The sequence below is a fragment of the Mesitornis unicolor genome, unplaced genomic scaffold (assembly GCF_000695765.1).
Source record: "Mesitornis unicolor isolate BGI_N332 unplaced genomic scaffold, ASM69576v1 scaffold33941, whole genome shotgun sequence".
In the NCBI taxonomy this organism is placed as follows: domain Eukaryota; kingdom Metazoa; phylum Chordata; class Aves; order Mesitornithiformes; family Mesitornithidae; genus Mesitornis; species Mesitornis unicolor.
This window is the reverse complement of record NW_010162330.1, coordinates 56644-74937: the sequence shown is the minus strand read 5'-3', so window position 1 is coordinate 74937 and position 18294 is coordinate 56644. Positions and strand designations below refer to the sequence as shown.

The 18294-nt window shown below is 43.7% G+C and overlaps 1 protein-coding gene across 1 annotated transcript in view; it reads left to right on the top strand.

Moving 5' to 3' along the window:
- The window catches only part of PEX14 (peroxisomal biogenesis factor 14), a gene marked incomplete at its 5' end in the record, with an annotated part of 37928 nt that extends 25923 nt beyond the window's left edge, over positions 1–12005 (top strand). The window contains 5 exons of the mRNA XM_010193591.1: positions 3207–3292; positions 4692–4794; positions 6081–6178; positions 9414–9505; positions 11118–12005. Coding sequence (XP_010191893.1) covers positions 3207–3292; positions 4692–4794; positions 6081–6178; positions 9414–9505; positions 11118–11583 — 845 coding nt within the window. The remainder of the gene's footprint in view (positions 1–3206; positions 3293–4691; positions 4795–6080; positions 6179–9413; positions 9506–11117) is intronic.
- Positions 12006–18294: the final 6289 nt, after the last annotated feature.

The following is an 18294-nucleotide window of genomic DNA, read 5'->3' as shown; positions in this document are numbered from 1 at the left end:
GCCTGACTGATAATAAAACTGATAAATGACATTTGAATTACTTGTAGCAGTAATTTATTACATAAAATATCTTTTATTTGACATGCGATTAGTTGCTGGAAGCATCACTCAATCTGACTAGTTTAAACATGCTCTAAAATGAACCCCCAGTAAAAAACCAGGGCTGTCTGCTCTTGGCGTTATGAAATATACTAATCCAGCGGTGAGGACAAAAATCTGACTTTAAATATTTAAATGATTAATTGGGTTTATATTTTTTTTACCTTTTCTAACCCTTATGATTACAAGCAAACTCAGGGGAGTTTCCGAGCTAGGTGTGCAAAGCTGCACACTTATCATCCAGGTATTGTCTGTGTTCTTCCCCATGGTTTTTATGGCCTCCATTTATGGGGTTTTGTGCAGATTCTACACCTGCTTAAAAGTCATCTCCAGTGACTCTTTTTCTTGCCATTTGGATCTGCTTCTCCCACCCCTGTGTCTTCATTATGTGGGAGGCTGTAGAATACAGACTGTTTTCTCTTACAATTAGAAATGGTAACTGGAATCCAAACTCTTTTTCCCCTCCCCCAGCTCCTTTTCATGGGTTCACTGTTCGCTCTTGGAAAATCACCTCTTCCAGCCTCAGTTTCTATGGTTTGAAATGTGGATAGTAGTGAGGCTGACCTTACTTGGATGCACACAGCCTAATTAATTGATGTCAGAAAAGTTAATTCTGAGATGAATGGGGATCTTAAAAATAGTGTTTACTCTGGAATTGCAATTTACAGTTGCTGCTGTGAAAATTAAATATACTTACAGAAAACACAGACTTACAGCTGGAGAAAATGTCTGTGTCCCTTTTGTTTGCCTTTGAGGGTCTGTTACATAGAATGGTTTGTTACTTCTCCAGTACCTAGCCTGTCTCTTTCAGAAGGATTTTAGTGCCTAAAGTGAAGAGTAACTGGACTAGTAGTGCTTTTTCACTTTCTCTGAATTTTATTACAGTTCTGCAGGTAGTGAAATTGAGGATACGCAAAGAAGTCAGTGTGAGCGCTGAGGTTACAACGGAGAAACTTCTAACCCTCTCTCCACCCCATGTTTTAGATTAGAGTATTGCAGAGAAAAAGGAAGATTGAATGTGGATTTTACGCAGAGGTGTGACATTCTTCATAACATTGTAAAGCTGATGTGGTCAACGCAGAGCCTTTGCTGCAACCCTCACTCACTTTTCCTCTCCACCCCCTCACTTTTTTTTTGCCACAAGACAGAATTATTTCACACATCTCTAAAACGAGTAAAATGGCATTTCAGCTTCTTGTCTTTATAGACTCTCTGAACTTTAGGAAAGATCATTCTGGTCCCTTTTCATTAATAATGAAAACCAGGGGGCAATAAAATGTTCTTAGCTCAAACATTACAGGAATAGAGGGATAGATGAGGGAGGTGAGAGGGCAAAGCGGACAGGATCCTACAGGTGTCTCTCCTTCCTACTCAGAGGTCATCGCAGCTGGGAGGGAGATAGACACAGGCAGTCAAGGACGGCCAGGGACAGGGCACACTTGGACCCACAGAGCCTCTGAAATGAATTAATCCGTTATAATTCAGCCTGGAACAAGTTGCATGATCATAGAAGGATGTTTTTAGTCAGAACTTCAGAGCAGGGAACTGGACAACCAAGAGACTTCATATGCCAGAAATGACTGTGGGAACAGAGTAAGAGGGGAAAGTGGGATGGGTGACTGGGGTTTGCGGCAAGATTAGCCGGAGATCATTTTAAATCCTGACATGTACACAGCCAGTTACTGCAGCTTAGCTGACGTGTGTTAACTCATTAAGTTAAAAAGTTATGATAATTTCATCATGTGCCTAAGCTCCAAAACTGCAACTGCAGCAACCCAAAATACTGCTGGTGACACTCTTCACCAGTGCTGACAGAGCTGCTTTAATTTGTTGAGATTTCTAGCCAGTGGATACTTTGAGGAGCTGTGTCCTAAAATGTAGCAAGAAGCTATGAGTGCCACTATTTGAGAGTCAGTGCCTGTCTGTAGAGCAAGAGGGCTGGATTTAGGAGTAACTCTTGCAATGAAATGCCTGTAGAAGATCTCAGCAGCAGGAAAAATGGTTATAGGTGAGCAGAGCAGAAAGGAGACAAGCTTCCAGCCATTTCAGTCAGTTAAACCTCCCTTTGAAAGCCTAAGTTGAACCTTTGGACAACAGAATGCATTTCTGAGACCTTGTAGGTCACATGTAGATTTGGATCTGTCTGTCTGGAGACTGTACACAGGCCTCCACCTCATCAGTTCTGCCCACATCCTGCCACTGAACTTTAGGAAAGATCACTCTGCATCCTCTTTGTTATTAAAGAAAACTGGGGGCAGTACAAGATTCGTTAAGGGAACTGCGAGGGAGGTGAAAGGATGAAGTTGGTGGAAAACTACAGGTGTCTTCTGATCCTGCTTGAAGGAGAACATACCATATCTTTGCTTTGCTCTGTGGAGTCTCTAAGCTTCTGTGCAGAATTGCATGTTAAATATCTCAAGCTTTTATCTACTTCTTTACCTCTCTCTCTAGATATTTAATTGCGTATTTTCTCTCTGCTGCTTATGTGTGCTTTGGTCTCTATTCATAATTCAGGCTCTATTTTACACTGGATCCTTCCTTATTGAAATAGTCTGTAATTGCTGACACAGTCTTCATAAACCCATTATTGTTTTGATAGATTTCTCTTGTTTCTCAAAACACTCCTTCTTTCTTTTTTTCTGCACTCTTCTGGGTCTCTGGCTCTGTCCCTATTTTCAAAAATTATGATATTGAAGAACAATTGGTATTCAAGCAATGAGTTAACCTTAGCTAACACTAACACCACAGACAGTTGTCTACTGTTGTGCAGTAGGGTTCAGAGTGCCTTCTGCGAGTAAAGAGTAGGGCGAACCAGCTTGGTGGAACTTTATTTAATTGCTGCTGTGATTTGTCTCCCTTTGACACCTTGTGCAAGGTCAGTGTCAATGCTAGAGGTCTGCACAGATGTTTCAATGTCCTAGGGCCAGAAGCCTGCACACTGTACCTGAGGGACTACCAACATCTTACTGCCCTCTGCTCAGTAAATCTACGCCTGCTAAGAAACAGCAGAACTGGCGTTATTCATTGCTCTTTTCTCTGATAAAATGTGTGTATGAAAATGTCACCAGCAGTTCTGACTATCTTTATTTCTTGATTTTGGCCTCTAGGTCCACCTGGCTCCAGATGGCGAGACTATGGGGCTTTGGCTATCATAATGGCAGGAATTGCCTTTGGATTCCACCAGCTCTACAAGGTAATATCCCCCTGTATCTTACACTGTACTCTGAGAGAATGACGATATGCTGCTTGTATTCAAATTATCATATTGGTTCCAAGTTGGTGAAGCATCTCTGTTCTTACCGGCACTGCTATCGATACATTTTGAGAAACATAGACACTTATCATGAAAATGCAGAGTCAAAAACAAAGGAAACAAAACTAGTTTTTAGCAGTGGATCTCAAACTACTAGAAACAAGGTAATTTTCATTGTGTATTCATGTTTTGGCATTTCTTAAGTTGGGGAAACTGAGCACAGTTGAGTAAAGGGATTTTCCCAGCATTGGCCCGCAGACATTACTGTAATGCCTTAGTCTAAGAATTTATCCACTGGTGATGCTTCACCATGGGTAAGAAAGAATCTTCTTTGACTGATGAGAGCGTTGAAAAGGAGGAGTTCATTTCCAGGTCTGCTATACAGCCTGAGTTCTACTCCAGTGTGCTTAGAACAAAGTAGAGCAAGCGACTGCTTGTGTATTGTAGAGACAGCAGCACCTTCTTATTTTTTGTGCAATGTTTCTCCAACTGAACTTATTCTTTCACTCTGGATTTGCTTTCCAGCAATGTGGTCAGTGACATTAGGTAATGTCTTTGGTAAACGATGATATTCAGTGGCTACATAGAAAGACCTAAGTGGTTCAGGTCAACACAGCAGAGTGTAAAGAGCTTTGGCCCAGTAGGAGTTGTGTTTTGTTATTGAGAAAGAGACAAGAGAGGAAGACTTAATGAGAAGTTAATGGTTTTTGTATTTGTTTGTTCTTTAATTAACAGGTACTGCCCTGTTTAGTAAAATCTGTTTTACAAATAGAAGTGTTGGCCTTCTAGTTTAAAATTACTTTTCTGATCCTGTCCTATCATTAATTTGCTGACTCTCACGTTAAGGGAGAGCAGCCAGATAAGCAACTTGTTCCATCTATGCAAGTAAAGTTATGTGACTCAAGAGAATGGCTTTTTATTGAGATATGTTGTCTCCATGTTTTTGTATTAAAGTAGTGATGCCAACCTTACTGATATTTCATTCTTGCAAAGAATGGTAGGGCTGATAAGTGTCCAGAGAGATGTTAAGCCAACAGCTACTGGGCCTTGCGAACCTATTACTAGATGACACATATCTAACATATATTGATGACTTTACGTAATTTTTTTAGCACCTCCAAAAATGTAACCACAGAACTCATATCTTCTCTTCTGCATTTTCTTTTAACACCTAACTATAGAGGGAATTTATTTTCTCAGCCAGGTGTGTGGATAAACGATGACTAGCTCTGTGATAAAGGCGAGGTTTGGGTGGTGGGCTTTGAGGATGTTTCAGGTAGAATAGAAAGATTGCTGTGCATATCCCTATTTCCTAACAAAGTTTCTGTACTCCATGCAGAAATACCTGCTTCCTCTCATCATGGGAGGCAAAGAAGATAGGAAACAACTTCAGAGGATTGAGTCAAACATTTCTGAGATGAGTGGCAGTGTGACACAGACAGGTAAAGATTAATGACTTCATCAATTCACCCCTCAAAGCCTTTCTCCCTGTATCCTCCGTTCTGCCAAGACCCCCACCCTTTTCTTTCCCTCCATCTCCACTTTATGTGGTGACTTCATTTATCTGCTCTGAGAATCTGTTCACATTTGCAAATGAAGCCGCCGTCATTTCGGTTTAATTTGAAATTGCTTGTTTACTGTCGGCGCGGCCTCAATTAATTATGTTTTTACGGAAAGGCTCCCAACCTCAGAATATTAATAAGGGGAATAAAATGACAGCCTTTCGGAGGGCTGTAAAGTTCATTTTTAATTTCTGCTTCTCTGATGTTTTCAGGGGCTTTTTTTTGGTGTTTTCCCCCCACCTTCCATCTGAAAATCCGAGGAAGGGTCAGGAGACTCTGTAATTACCGTGCCTCCCTGACCTTAGCCACCTTCTCTGTTATTGACTCTATAGGGTGTCTGTTCATTACCCAATGCCCTAATGATGGTCTGGATTAGCTGTTACCTGTCACGCCAATAGAGTTTTTAATTTTATTTTATTTTACCAGCTTGTTTACTGGCTGGAAGCTTTGTATAAAGTGCCAAAGTACAAAAAGTTCCCCTACAACTGGAGCTGGAGTCCAGCAGAAGTTCTACGGTGTTTGCTGGGGTGTGGGAGGGGAACACAGGGTGTTCTCTTGAAATAAAAGGGGAAAAGCACAAAGCATATTCAGTCAGTGGGATGGAAAAAAGTATGATTTTCAGCAGTAAGTTTGTTAGAGATGTTGAGGTTGAAGGAGCTGGTGGGTTGAGAGTGGGAGGATGCTAATTACGCTTTTTAGTGGAGGGCGAGAAGAAAAGCATCTTTCATTTCTCATGATACCCTAAGGTCAGTCCTGAGACCAGCCTCATCCCAGATTGGAGCTAGCCCCGGTGTTTGCCTGTGTGAGGCCCAAGATAGATAAATGATACAAACATTGTATAAGTTCAGGGAGATGTACAAATCATAAACCAATATAATTAGAAGGGAGAGGTTTTGGACGGATATACTGTGGGCTATAGACATCTATACAATGGAAAGATAAACTAGAAATACTGGAGGTTAGATGCAGTGCAGGTAGATTACCCGTAGTGCAGATAAATCATATGGATTAAAGTGAGCAGGCGGGCGTAGATAAATTAAATATAGTAGGAATAGAGGCATCTTTGTAGCGAGACAGCAGGAAGGACGCGCGCGCGCGTGTGTGTTTGTGTGTGTGTGTATGTGCATGTATCTCAGTTTAACACTCTCCTGCTTTTTCCCTCACAGTGACTCAGTTACAGACAACTTTAGCAGCTGTCCAGGAACTGCTAATCCAGCAACAACAGAAAATCCAGGAGCTCACACAAGAGCTGGCTGCTTCTAAGGTACCCACTTCCACCTCTTCACCTTTAGAACATCACCGTCTTCTCTGGAACATGCGTGGCTTCTTTTGTGGCCACATGGGAAGCACCTGACTAGGTTCACAATCCAGCCTTCAGCTCTGTCATACCGCCAGCCATTTTCTTTGCATCTGACTTCTCCATAAACGATCTGTTTAAAGCACTGGCTATTAATTTGGTATTAAATGAAATATATCTAACTTCTGAGAGGACTTTGCTGTATAGCTTTGCATGCAGCTGAGGTGTCTGAGGCCTAAGACCTGTTCTCAGCTTGGTATCTTTTGCATTGCATTTGAGATGAAATAATTGTGCTGTTAGTCCGCTGACCAAAAGAGGTAAAGGCCAGTTGTGCAGAGGTTATATTTGTGTGTAATATGCAGTTTCAGATGTTTATTTCTCCTGCACCCTTGTAGATTGTCAAAACAATGTCTTAATCCAGTTCAGCCAAGCACATACTTGAAGTACTGTATTTAAGTCATTTGTTCAGATCCGGGCCAGGTAATGGCCAAACATTCTTACTGTTTGGCTTCTTGATTCAGTGGTTTTGGTCATCTCAGTGTAACAGGTGGCTCCATCATAACCACGTCAGTCACACACAGTGGCCCATTCCCCTTGACTCCTGACTTGACCTTGACAATAAAACCATCAGTTCTGACTAGTTAGTGTTGTTAAATGTGTAACTACAAATAACCACTTTTAACCAAAATTGATTTTCTTTCTGGCAGTGAGAATTAGTGCTTTTCATCTCTGAAGTACTTGGCAGCCATTGGCTTAAGCTTTCTATCAGTCAGTAAGTGTTGGTTACATGTGAGGTGGGATGGATTTGAAGCAGTCACGTAGAGATAAAGTCTTCCTTTCACTCACAGACTTGTGGTTGTTCAGGGCCCAGTCATCTTGCAGTATTCTCTGCACAGGAGAGATTTTTCTTTTTACCATGAAAACCCTTGGACAATGCTTACAGTCTTTTACCTATAGCATGAACAGTTATTGTCTCCCCTTACCTATGCTTCAATCTCATCCAAGCCCTTTGATGGTGTGTAACTGGTGGGCCACAGCTGACTCTGTGGTGTGCACACTGTACGGTAGGAATCTCTCAGTGGCACAGCTGTAAACCCAACCATGAAAGCCAGTTTATGGTCACAACACTCTGCTTCAATTTTCCTTGGGAACTGTGGCCTGTCGGTGGCCTGGAGCCAGTCCGGAAATTGGAAAACTGTTTTCAGGTCTTAAGTGTTAAGATTAAGACCACATGTTGAGCTTTAAGAAGGAAAAAGGGCATAAGAGTCCTGGTGGTTTAGAGAGTCTTGAAGAAGTCATTCCTCCCCCCTCTCTACCCCCTGCACTGAAATGGTAGCACACATTGTTATGATATCTAAACCTCATGTGTACAAAGAAAAACTTGGGCAACCCCACAAACCAAAGAATAAAAGCTGTGTTTTCTCAGCTGTAATGTAAGTTTTTATATCTGCTTTTCAAACTCCTACTGGCATGCTGTAAAAAATTAAAAAGAGGGACTTTAAGTAATTAAAAAACCTACATAAAAATTCAAGGCTTGAATTTTCTACAACTGTTTTTTAAAGAGACTGGCTAAAAAGCCCCAGATGTCAGATTTTATTTCTAAATCCTAGGCATCTGGCACCATATGTGTTTTGGAAATTTGAGTCCTTCGCAGGCCAGCGAGTGGAAATCACTCCCTTGTTAATGTGCTGCTGTAGCTTTCAAGGTCTTGGAAAGCCAGAACAGTGGCTCCTGGATTCTTGCTGTCTGAGGGCTGGGAGTGTGAATCCCTGGGGAACGCATCTGTGTATATCATAGCTACTACAGGCTGAGCCTCTCCCAGCACACTGGGTTCACAGCCCAGAAGTCACTGTGGGGAGTGCTGGCTCTGAAGGTGTTCAGGGTTACTCAGCGCTAGCTGAAGTCTGTTTAAAGAACAAGTAGGAACAACCGGTTCTGGCTACATCTAGTAGGAACTGCTGAGGAGGAGTTTAGTGTTATTCCAGTCCTGGCTTCCTTTGTCAGGGGATGTATTAGGAGTATCTCTGGAGCGATGTTTGCAAATTAGTTCATTCCTAATAGCTTTGAGCAGAAATTACTATGGGAAGTGCTGGACATGAGCATTCTTTGGTCCCATACTCAGCCCATTGCTGCTGGAGTTGCTGGAGCAATAGAATGGGGTAACCATAGGTCGTGGTCTGTCTTTCACAATGTTTCTCCCATTTCTCAGGTTCCCAAAAGAGTTAAAAGAAAGATTGCCAAAAGAATTATCTGCAGCATGTTCTCCTCAGTTGTCACTTTACTCTCATTTCTGCCTGATATCCCATAGCAATTCTGATGCAGTGCTGACAGCAGCTGTACCAGGTTTCTATGAGTTACTTATCATCTTTCCCCACCAAATTGCATTCATTGCCTTGAAATATCCAAGAGACAGTGCCTAGTCCAGCTGCTTCCTGGAGATACAATCTGGTAACTCAAGCATAGCTCTAATTCTTCAGGTCTAGTAGGGAAAATTTTTGCGATTTTCAAGCATTGATTTATCAGCCCACCTCTAAACACCACAGAGTGCGGATAATCGATTCTTTATTTCATGATTTAGGAGAAATGAACAAATGGTTTTAAAATAGTTGTTAATATATAATATTTGAATCTGTTGCCTCAGCTAAGTGCAGTCACAGGAAAGAGTAAAGGATATGATTGAGTGCAACTCCCACTGCCTTTCAGGATCCTAGTTCTAGTTCTTCTTCTGTAGAAATCATTCGTTAGGTCAGTGTCAAATGATTTAGTTCACCTCTTTGTGTATTGCCTGATATGTGTGGAAAACATCCTACGTAGACCTAGCTTTGAATTCTCACAAGTGCTGGCCTCCTCTTAATCAAAAAAGAAAGGTCCCCTTGAGATGCTTTGACAATGGTTGTGCATGGTATAGTGGAGACAAGCTTAATTAGTCCCCCAAACAGAAAGCAAATATTTGAGTAGTCTTAGTATCTTGAGACAATTATTATTTCTGATCATCGTGAGGACCCATTCAGGTCCTTCTTTACTGTGGAAGTTGTTTTGCTCAGGTCTGAGGGATTTTAAATAATAGAGCCTATGTATGTTATTCCCACGGCTTGAGATTCCCAGATAGGAGGAGAGGAAGGATAACATTGAAAAAAGTGATATTTGTGAACCATCTCCAAGTTCGTACTTTGATCTTGATGTCTTCTTTTTCATATTCTAGGCCACAACTTCCACCAACTGGATTTTGGAATCGCAGAATATTAATGAATTGAAATCTGAGATCTACTCGTTAAAAGGACTTCTCCTGAACCGGTATGGACAGAACATATCAGCAGATTATTGTGTAGGGAAAGGCATTTCCAACAGGAACTAGTTCTATATCCTGCTATTGCTATTTTAATAGTACCACTTTGCACTCCACTATCACTTTCTGTTTGCTGGTCTCAAAATGCTTTTCAAACTTGCCTTACATCAGAGAGTGCTTTGGGTAATTAGTAAGATTTTTCCTTTTCATTTATAATAGAGGAATTCTCTGCCATTCACCACAGCCAGGATCCCTCTCAGCTAGTTTGATGTATTGACTGCTTCTGCTCCTGTGTTCTGTTACAGAGTCAGTCACTTCTGGATGTAGTTCAGCTGACCTGCTCATGGTTAGGGCATAACCAGAATGAAAAGAATCTCACTTCAGCAGAGGCTGTTTCTCTCGGTTAGAGAGCTCAGGTATAAACATAATGCAGTAGATGTCTGAAATGAGAGAGATGCCTGTGGGACAGGCATAAGAACAGGGATCAGATCTCAGTACTTGGGGAACATTTTTTCCAAGTACATTACTTAAGAGTTTATCTAGCTTTTCAGCTATTGATCCTTTCATATGACTTGCCTCCTTCTACATGTAACTAAGTCTTCCAAAGTCATCTGTTTCCTAAGAGATGGGCTTCAAAGATCAGTCTAAGATTAGACTAGACATATTGTGGATCTCAGCAAGTGGGCCTTTCAGAAGCCTGAAAAGTGTATTGGCTTTAAGATCCTTTTAAATTCTCGCTACACCTCCCATTTCTCCCAGGAGTCGCAGTAGAAAGCTTTGGAGGATTGAGGACGCATATTAAGTTACTGTCTGTTAAGCTGGGTCGTACTAGCATCACAGCTGGGGAGAAAGCATGAGGGATGACTTTCTGAGGGCACCAGTGCTCCCCACTGCACTTATATTTGTCCTGTTTCATACCTGAATTCTTCTGTTAGGGCTGGGCACTCGCCTGCCACTATCAGATCCTTAAAGCCCACCTGGAAAGGACTCGAGGACAGAGCAACCAGCTTTCTCAGCTGGTGCAACCTAATATAAGTCCACTCAAGTCAGAGAAGCTGAACCAGTTTGCAGCAGCCAGGACCTGGCCCAAGCATGTAAAGTGCATGCTGAGACTAGGAGATAGGCTCTGGATTGTAATGAGCCAGACTGCAATAGCTGTGTATCACAGTGGAGGCGAGAGCCAGGTGGTGAAATTCCTTGGCTGAGGCACAAGGACCTGGTGTGTCTGACTTCTTGCTCCAGTGGGAATTTTCTTTACCAATTAATTAGTGATTGTTTTATAAAGAGACACCCATGTCTTTCCACAGTCAGCATTCCTGAGTGCTACTTACTCTGTGAAATTAGCTAAACCAGATCATTTTTGTACCTCAGATTGCCCAGCTGAGGTATTTTGCTTGAGTGCAGGCTCAGTTACTGGGTGCTTGTAAAGCACTTTGAGATTCTGGCTGAAGGAGTGAAGTGGTCTTGGTTTTGTTCATTTATGACAACGGAGACTTGCCATTTCAGTCCTTCTTTACATGACTTCCCCAGTGCAAATACCATTCTCTCTAATGATAACCCTTCGGTGTTTTAATAAAAGCCCCTTTCTCTCCTTTTTTTCCCTTCTTCCTCTCGCCCAAGGAGGCAGTTCCCTCCCTCCCCTTCGGCTCCTAAGATCCCATCATGGCAGATCCCAGTGAAGCCAAGCTCACCCTCCAACCCTGTTGTTGCCAACCATAATAGCAGCAGTGACATCTCACCTGTCAGCAACGAGTCCACCACCTCATCACCAGTCAAGGAGAATCACAGCCCTGAGGGTTCGAAGGTCAGCTGCCATCTGCTGAGCACAGAGGAGGGCAACAAGGCAGTGATTGACGTCAAGAGCCAAGTGCGGATGGAGGTGCAGGGCGAGGAGGAGAAAAGGGAAACCAAAAGGAGTGAAGAAGAGGAAGAGGATGATGAGGATGATGATGTTAGCCATGTCGATGAGGAGGAGTGTCTGGGTGTCCAGACTGAGGACCGACGAGGAGGGGATGGTCAGATTAATGAGCAAGTGGAAAAGCTACGAAGACCTGAGGGAGCCAGCAATGAGAATGAGATTGACTAAGGCACCCTGGCTTCTGCTGCTGCTGCTGTACCATCTTCCCCTCCTGCTCTGTCCCCAGTGCCTCTCCCATTTTGTGGAGAGAAGTGCCGCCATCCGCTCCAGAGATTCTCCCATGATTGACCTTGAGCAGGGTCATGATTGCCCAGTGAACAAGGCGGGCCCTGTTTCACCACAGGGCTTTGCAGAGTTGCAGTGGCTTCTTCTCCCCTCCCAGACCCACCTTCTCCCCATGAGCTGGAGTCACTGCCTAGGCTGGAAGACCGATCGCCTTACCATGCAGCACAACTACAGAGTGTGTCCTCTTATGAAAACACCATTTCTCCTGAAACAGTCAGCCTCTTCGCTGCATCCTAGAGCTCTTCTATCCAATTTCAGAAAACAGTCTGTCCTGAGCTCTTCGATTTCACAAGCCTTTAATCCCCACATAAGGCCCAAACCAGTTCTCTGTTTCCCAAAATAACCCTCTGTTTTATTTCTCAAACTACCTGATACTCTGTTGCCAAAAAAAAAGAATATTTTAACCCTGAATTCCTCACCAAATCTCAGTCTTGGTTCTTCCAAGCCTTATGTCAAGCCTCAAATTCCTGAAACTACCTAGCATCTAAAAACACTAAATTTCTGTGGGGTCCAAAGAACACTATTTCCACCCCACGTGCTTACACTCATCAAAGTGGCCTCTTGCTAGGGACCAAGTCCAGGTTTCATGGCCACAGGAAAATCCTTGAGAACAGGTGGCTTTTTTACTGATTGCTCCTCAGTAAAAGAAGTTGACCCCACTCGTCCCAATTCTTACCCTCCTCCAAAGACAAGGAGCTCACATCAGTTTTTGACATCTTATATTTTATTTATAGCTGCCCTGAATGAATGAAAGAATGAATTGATATCAGATGCTGAAATAATGGTTGATTCTGAATCTTTGCAATGGTTCTTAGCCTGTTTTTCTCCCTAAATGAGGAGAAAACACACCTTAAATGATCAGCTGAGACCTATACCTGCCCAGTGACAGGCACCTGCTTCAGCAAAGCAGTCTTTACAGAAGAGAGAACAGTTCCAGCTCTGAGGCACACCATTGACCCTTCTTGCCCAGTCCAGCCTGTTTTTTTGCCCCATTGGGGCTATACACAAATTGAAACAGTGAATTTTGAAACCTCTCATTTGCAGCATTGTGTTCTCAGCTGGTAAAATGGTGGTGTCCAATTATATTATTCACTGCATCAGAGCCTCTTAGCAGAGCAATTCTTGTAACAACTGAGTCTCACTGTCCTCACCAAGCAAGTGTGCTCGTCTGTGTGACCATGTATAGATTTCAAATATAAAATACGATTGTATATAATTGTAATAAATATGAGTTACCACTATTTAACACCAGGCTGTTACTGGATTGCTGTCACTCTTATTCTGGGGAGAAATATGCATGCAGGGTGGTAAAGGGAGGGAAAAGGGGCTATTACAGAAATTCAGTCCTTAGAAAATGTTTTCTGAAGGACGTTCATGGTTGATTTTTTGGCTGCTCCAATACTAGGTTATATCAGCAGGAGGCAGTGTAGAGAATGGTGCAAGTGCAATATATGGTACAATATAAATAGCTCCAGCAACGCTGTAATGCTGGGTTGCCTCCGATATTGCAGAGGGTGAGATGAATGTATCATCCAGTGAGTAAAATGCAGCTATTCCGGTCCCTTGCCTCCCAGCAGGAGGCTCTGCAGGGTGCAGAACACAGCCTCCTGCTCCTTTCCAGCCCCGGCAGCAGGAGGTGCTGAAGGGAGCACGTGAGATATCCCCGGCCCCTTGGTCTTATCTTCCGGCAGGGAATGCTGGACACTGTCCCATGACTGGTCTGACCCTGCCATGTCAGTACAGAAGCCATTGAAAGAAATGGCGTGCAGCAAGTGATTCGGAGCTACCGCACTCCCATCTTTGTTCAGCAGAAATATTTGGCTCCCTTCTTAAAAACGAGGGATTTACTTGATTCCTGAGTATTTGGGTGTCTGGTACACAGTGACATTTTCCTGCTCAGGGGGAGCGAAAGGGACCTTCATATTACTGTATTTAGACCTGCTGCTGAATGTGATGATTTCTCATTCCTTAAATGGACGAATATCTTCCCCAGGAGTGAGTGAGTGAGAGTGTGTGTGTGTGTCCCTCTCTCTCCCTCTCCCTCTCAGTCTCTCTTTCCACTGTTTAACGTTCACAAAGAACGTCACGTTTAGCTAAAACAGGGCAAATTTGAAAGTGTTTAAAAGGAAAGGCTTTTCTTAAGAGATGGCACTTCTCGTTTCTCCAAGCCAAGAATCCTTGTGAAAAGAAAACACAACTGAACGCAGGGATATGATGAAAAAGTATTGTCCTGCCTGTGTACATTTTATATACATAGAAGGTTTTGAAAATAGCAAGTGCCTGGACAACAGCAGTTGGTGAAATGTGGAAAATATGTTGCAGAGGTATGTGCCTTGCAGAGTGACTTACGAGGTTTACAGTACAAGCATCCCTGCGGGTTCATTTTTCCCCCCTTTTCCTCCATGTTGCCAGTGTTCAATTCATTTACCTCAAGATTTCTGGTGCAGAGTAAAAGGCAGTTTTCTTCAACTGCCCTTTTCTATCCCTTAGCTTTTGCTTCTTACAACTTTTACCGATTCAATAGGTCACAGTTTTTCCTTTCCCCAGCCTGATGAATCCCAGAAAGCTCCATCATAGCTGTTGTTGCTCAAAAAATCTGACTCTGGGCCTCTGGCTGCTGATGTGGTGTTTGTGTACTTTGTTGAAGAAATCCAACCTACCAGCAGAGCATTTGGAAGAAGCCAGACCTTCTCAGCAGCAGGTATTGTCGTGAATCACTAGTTTTATTCCTCTGTCTCATGTTCCTTGTCTCCAGCATAGCAACAGTTGTAGGGTGTGTATTTTGGTTCTTAACAAACTGTGTAACCTGACTGCTAACTTGTATTTTTTTCTTTTTTTTTTTTGCTAGAAACAAACTTAGATCAGCTGACCTGTGAAATGTTTAGCCCACTGGCCTGTAGGCACTGAGAATGGCACCATATTAGCTGGAAGATGGCTAGGTAGTGAACCTTTTTTCTGCAGAATAAGACAGACACTAGCAACAGTTATCCACTGCCTGGCTTATTCCAGTACTCTATTTTACTGTATAATCAGCCTTTGTTTTGACACAGGAAGAAGAGTAACAACACCCTGGCTGGTGAGTTCAGTGGGTTCGTAACATTATTTCTAGGGAAGGGAGCTTCCTCTGAACAGTGTCATTTGAGCTCATTTCAGTGAAATCCTGTGAGCCTGTGTGCTCTCTCCCAGGGGGAACAATATCAGGCTGGTGCTTTCCAGTAATTTGAGGCTATAAATGCTCCCTTTTCAGTAGCTGCAAGAGAAACGTGGGGAACGCAAAAAGTGTGACAAAGGGGAAAGGGTTAAGAGACATGACTCCTGATCATCTTTGTCCAACCTCCTTCACCGCAAGAGGTGACACGTAAATCCTGCGTGTATCTCTGTCAGAAGCAGGAAGACATTTTTTTTATTGCCTTTTGCATGCTGGGGTGTAACCTGGCAGTGTTTGGGATCAGAAGGAAGAGGGTGGACTGTAGGATCCCTTGTGAGCTTGCTGCTTTGCTGCATGATGTTTTGCAGAGTATTTTATGTATAAGTGTGCCTCAGTTTCTATATGCAATGGTAGAAAATACTGGCTGGTAAATACAGAGATGTGACAAAGACGAGTTTCAGCGAAAGCCAACTTTGGGAACTAGGTTTCCTGCTAGGTCCTGCAGCTCACACAAAAACCCCAACCTCCATTAACTGCTGTGCCCTGAGCCCCAGCCCCCATTGCAGGCTGTGCTTTGGAATAGAGCAGTGCAAGGCCACACCACCCAGCTGTAGCCACTGTCCCCAATTGCCCACACAGCTGCGGGAGAGGAGCTGCACACTGCCCTCCTGGAGCAGCCTCCGGTCAGTGAGCCCTGGCTTGAAGGCAGACATTTTAGACCTGGACTTTACTTATTGCAACTCAGCTTCTCCTGGCAAGTAGGTGCTTTTTAATGACTCTGTTCTCTCTTGGTTTTGGCTTCAGTGAGGTCAGGGAACTAGCTGCATTTCCAGTGGCTGCCTCACCCTGGTCTGGGGTTTGAAGAAGGGTTGCCAGGTGGTCTATCTACTGGTGGAAGGAAGCATGGTATATGCTGGGCTGCTGCCTGGGGCTGGGAGGGCGCTGTGGAAAACCCAGTCTGTCTCTACTCCGTTGCTCTCATTTGCAGTGCTGCTACAGAAATGGAGGCTGCCTTTGCCTTTGGTTTGGTGGGGCACTGTGTGATCCTGGGGGAAAACAAAGGCTAGAGAGCAGCTCCAGAGTAGCCTTTTGTTGCAAACCTGTTGTGTTAAAGTCAAAGCCTCCATGCTCGACTAGACCCTCCACAGCCAGCAGGTTGTAGAGCACATAAGTGTTTTCCAAGGGCTTTGTCAACTGGAAGCTTTGGAAGGTCCCTCCTGTGTGGTGGTGCTTTATGTTAAGCACAACTTGTATATGATGGGAACCCTGCACACCAAAACCTGGTGTTGAGCTTGAGCTGACAGTCTCACAACCTGGACTTGACCTCTCATACCATTGGGTGCTATGGAAGTGCAAAGCAGGAGAGGGGCTTGGCCTCCAGAGATTTAAAACATAAGTAAAGAGATGCTGGGAGGTGAAACATAGGAAATTCTTTACCTAAGGGCACAGGAGAGAGCTTCCAGCTTCATTTTCCGTTTTTATCATCTCATCCCCTGGCTATGCTGCTTCCTCAGGAGTCACCTTTAGAGCTGTGTCCAACTACTGTGCTGATCTGGCTCTTAGCATTATATACACACTCAAAAAATGAAGTAAATATAGTGGAAATGTATCTAAGGTGAATTTTGAGTTATGAGGGAAGAGGGAGGGCAGTGCCCCACTCCTGCTTGCTGTGCAGTAGAAGCTCGGAACTGCGCACTTGTAGATGGAGGGGCTGGCATGGTCTCTCTCAGCTCAGGGAAAGAAACAATCCCGTCCCCAAAAGGGAGCAAGCACTAACCTAATAAAGGCACCAGCTGGACCAAGGGAAAACCAGCTCTTTGGAAAAAAAAAAAAGCCAACAACGTCCTTTCAGTAGAAAAATAATATATTTCATCCAAATAAGGTAAAAATATTTGAAATGGGGCAGAAGCGAGCACTAGGCAGCATCTGTCAGGCCCTTTCTGAAAAGGAGAAGATTATTAAACTCAATTACAATTTATTTTTGTAAAGTGTCTTTCAGACTAAAAATCTCCCCAGATGCTTTGTAAGGACTGCGCAGGGGTTACTTACAATATGGAGCATCTTAGCAGGACACCCCTGCTTTCCCACCAAGCCTTTCTTTTCTGCATCTGCTGAAGGATTTAACCCCTCAGGATTTTTTTTTTCTTCTATATTTGTGCAAATAATGAGAGATGCAAGAACATGCCTGAAGAGGAGTTTGTGGGGGGGGATTTGCCACACTACTTTTGTATTTCATAGGTAAAATACTTGCTTTTTGTTAGGACTGTGTCTCCTGAGTGAGGAGGTGATTGGCTGGCAGGATAGGGCTGGTTCAGAGGATCTGGAAGTGCAACTGGCTTCTTTGCTGCCTATTTCTCTTTTCAAGTCTGTCACTTTGCCAGCCTGCTTGTCTGTCTCTCAGTGACTTTGTCTGCTTGGCATGTCTGATTTGTACAGCATCCCCGGTGTTGGGTTTTCAGGCTCCCGTCATGCCTGCCCGTCTCCTAGTGCTCTTCCGTTTTCCTTCCTAACACTTCAGAAACAGACTGCTTCCAGCTTTATCCCTCTGCTTCTATAAGCTACTACTGAGGTTTTATCTGTGTGAAGCTAGAGATACACCTCTTTAAAACTAATTTCTTTAACTGATTTAATTAAACCAGACCAGATTCTTGGGTGGACATTCCTCCATCTCTTTGAACAGATTTGCTTTACTTAAGCAGTTTCACCTGGTACATACATGCATGCACAAAAGACTGTGTGCTAAATTGCTGCAGCTTTCCTATGTAGATGAACTGTTCTTTGCTTCCTCCCTCATACAGTTTCAACAGTACATTTCATCTCTGCATGCCCATTTGGCTGCTTACATGTATATTTTTGTGTCTGTGCATTGCTTTACAGTAGTGCCAATGCTTCCACTGTAGCAGCCGTCAAGTTTTGGGTGTGAGGTGGAGGCTGGGGCTCCCTCTTGCTTCACAGGTCTCTTCTGTTCCCCAGGAGGAGCTAGGTGTAACCCGATGTTTCGACTGAAGCTGGAAATCCCACTATCGATCTGTTTCTTACCTCCTTTTTTCCCCAGCTCTAAAAACAGGAGACAGAGTCTGCTCATTTCTGTAAAACAGAGCAGCATAGTGAATGCCCTGGCAGTGGTGACCCCTCCTCAGCTCTGCCGAGGGGATATGGAGGGGCTGCAGCCGTGTCACTTGTGGGGAACAACCTCTGCTCGGGTGGCTGTGTTACCAGGGCGTAGACAGGTAGGTATGGTGCCACCTGCAGCCACAGGCCAGAGCTGGTTCCCTTCCATCTTGTGGGCACTCCTGGCTCTAGCTGGGACGTGACTTGCAGAGTCAGTGCCTGGTATCTGAATGAATGAGCTTGCTTCCCTGTGAGGGGCTCTTGAACTTGCTTTGGCCACAGACCAAGTGGGTTTGTTTAACGTTTTGGGCTGTAGTGCTCTGATGTTGAGGCAG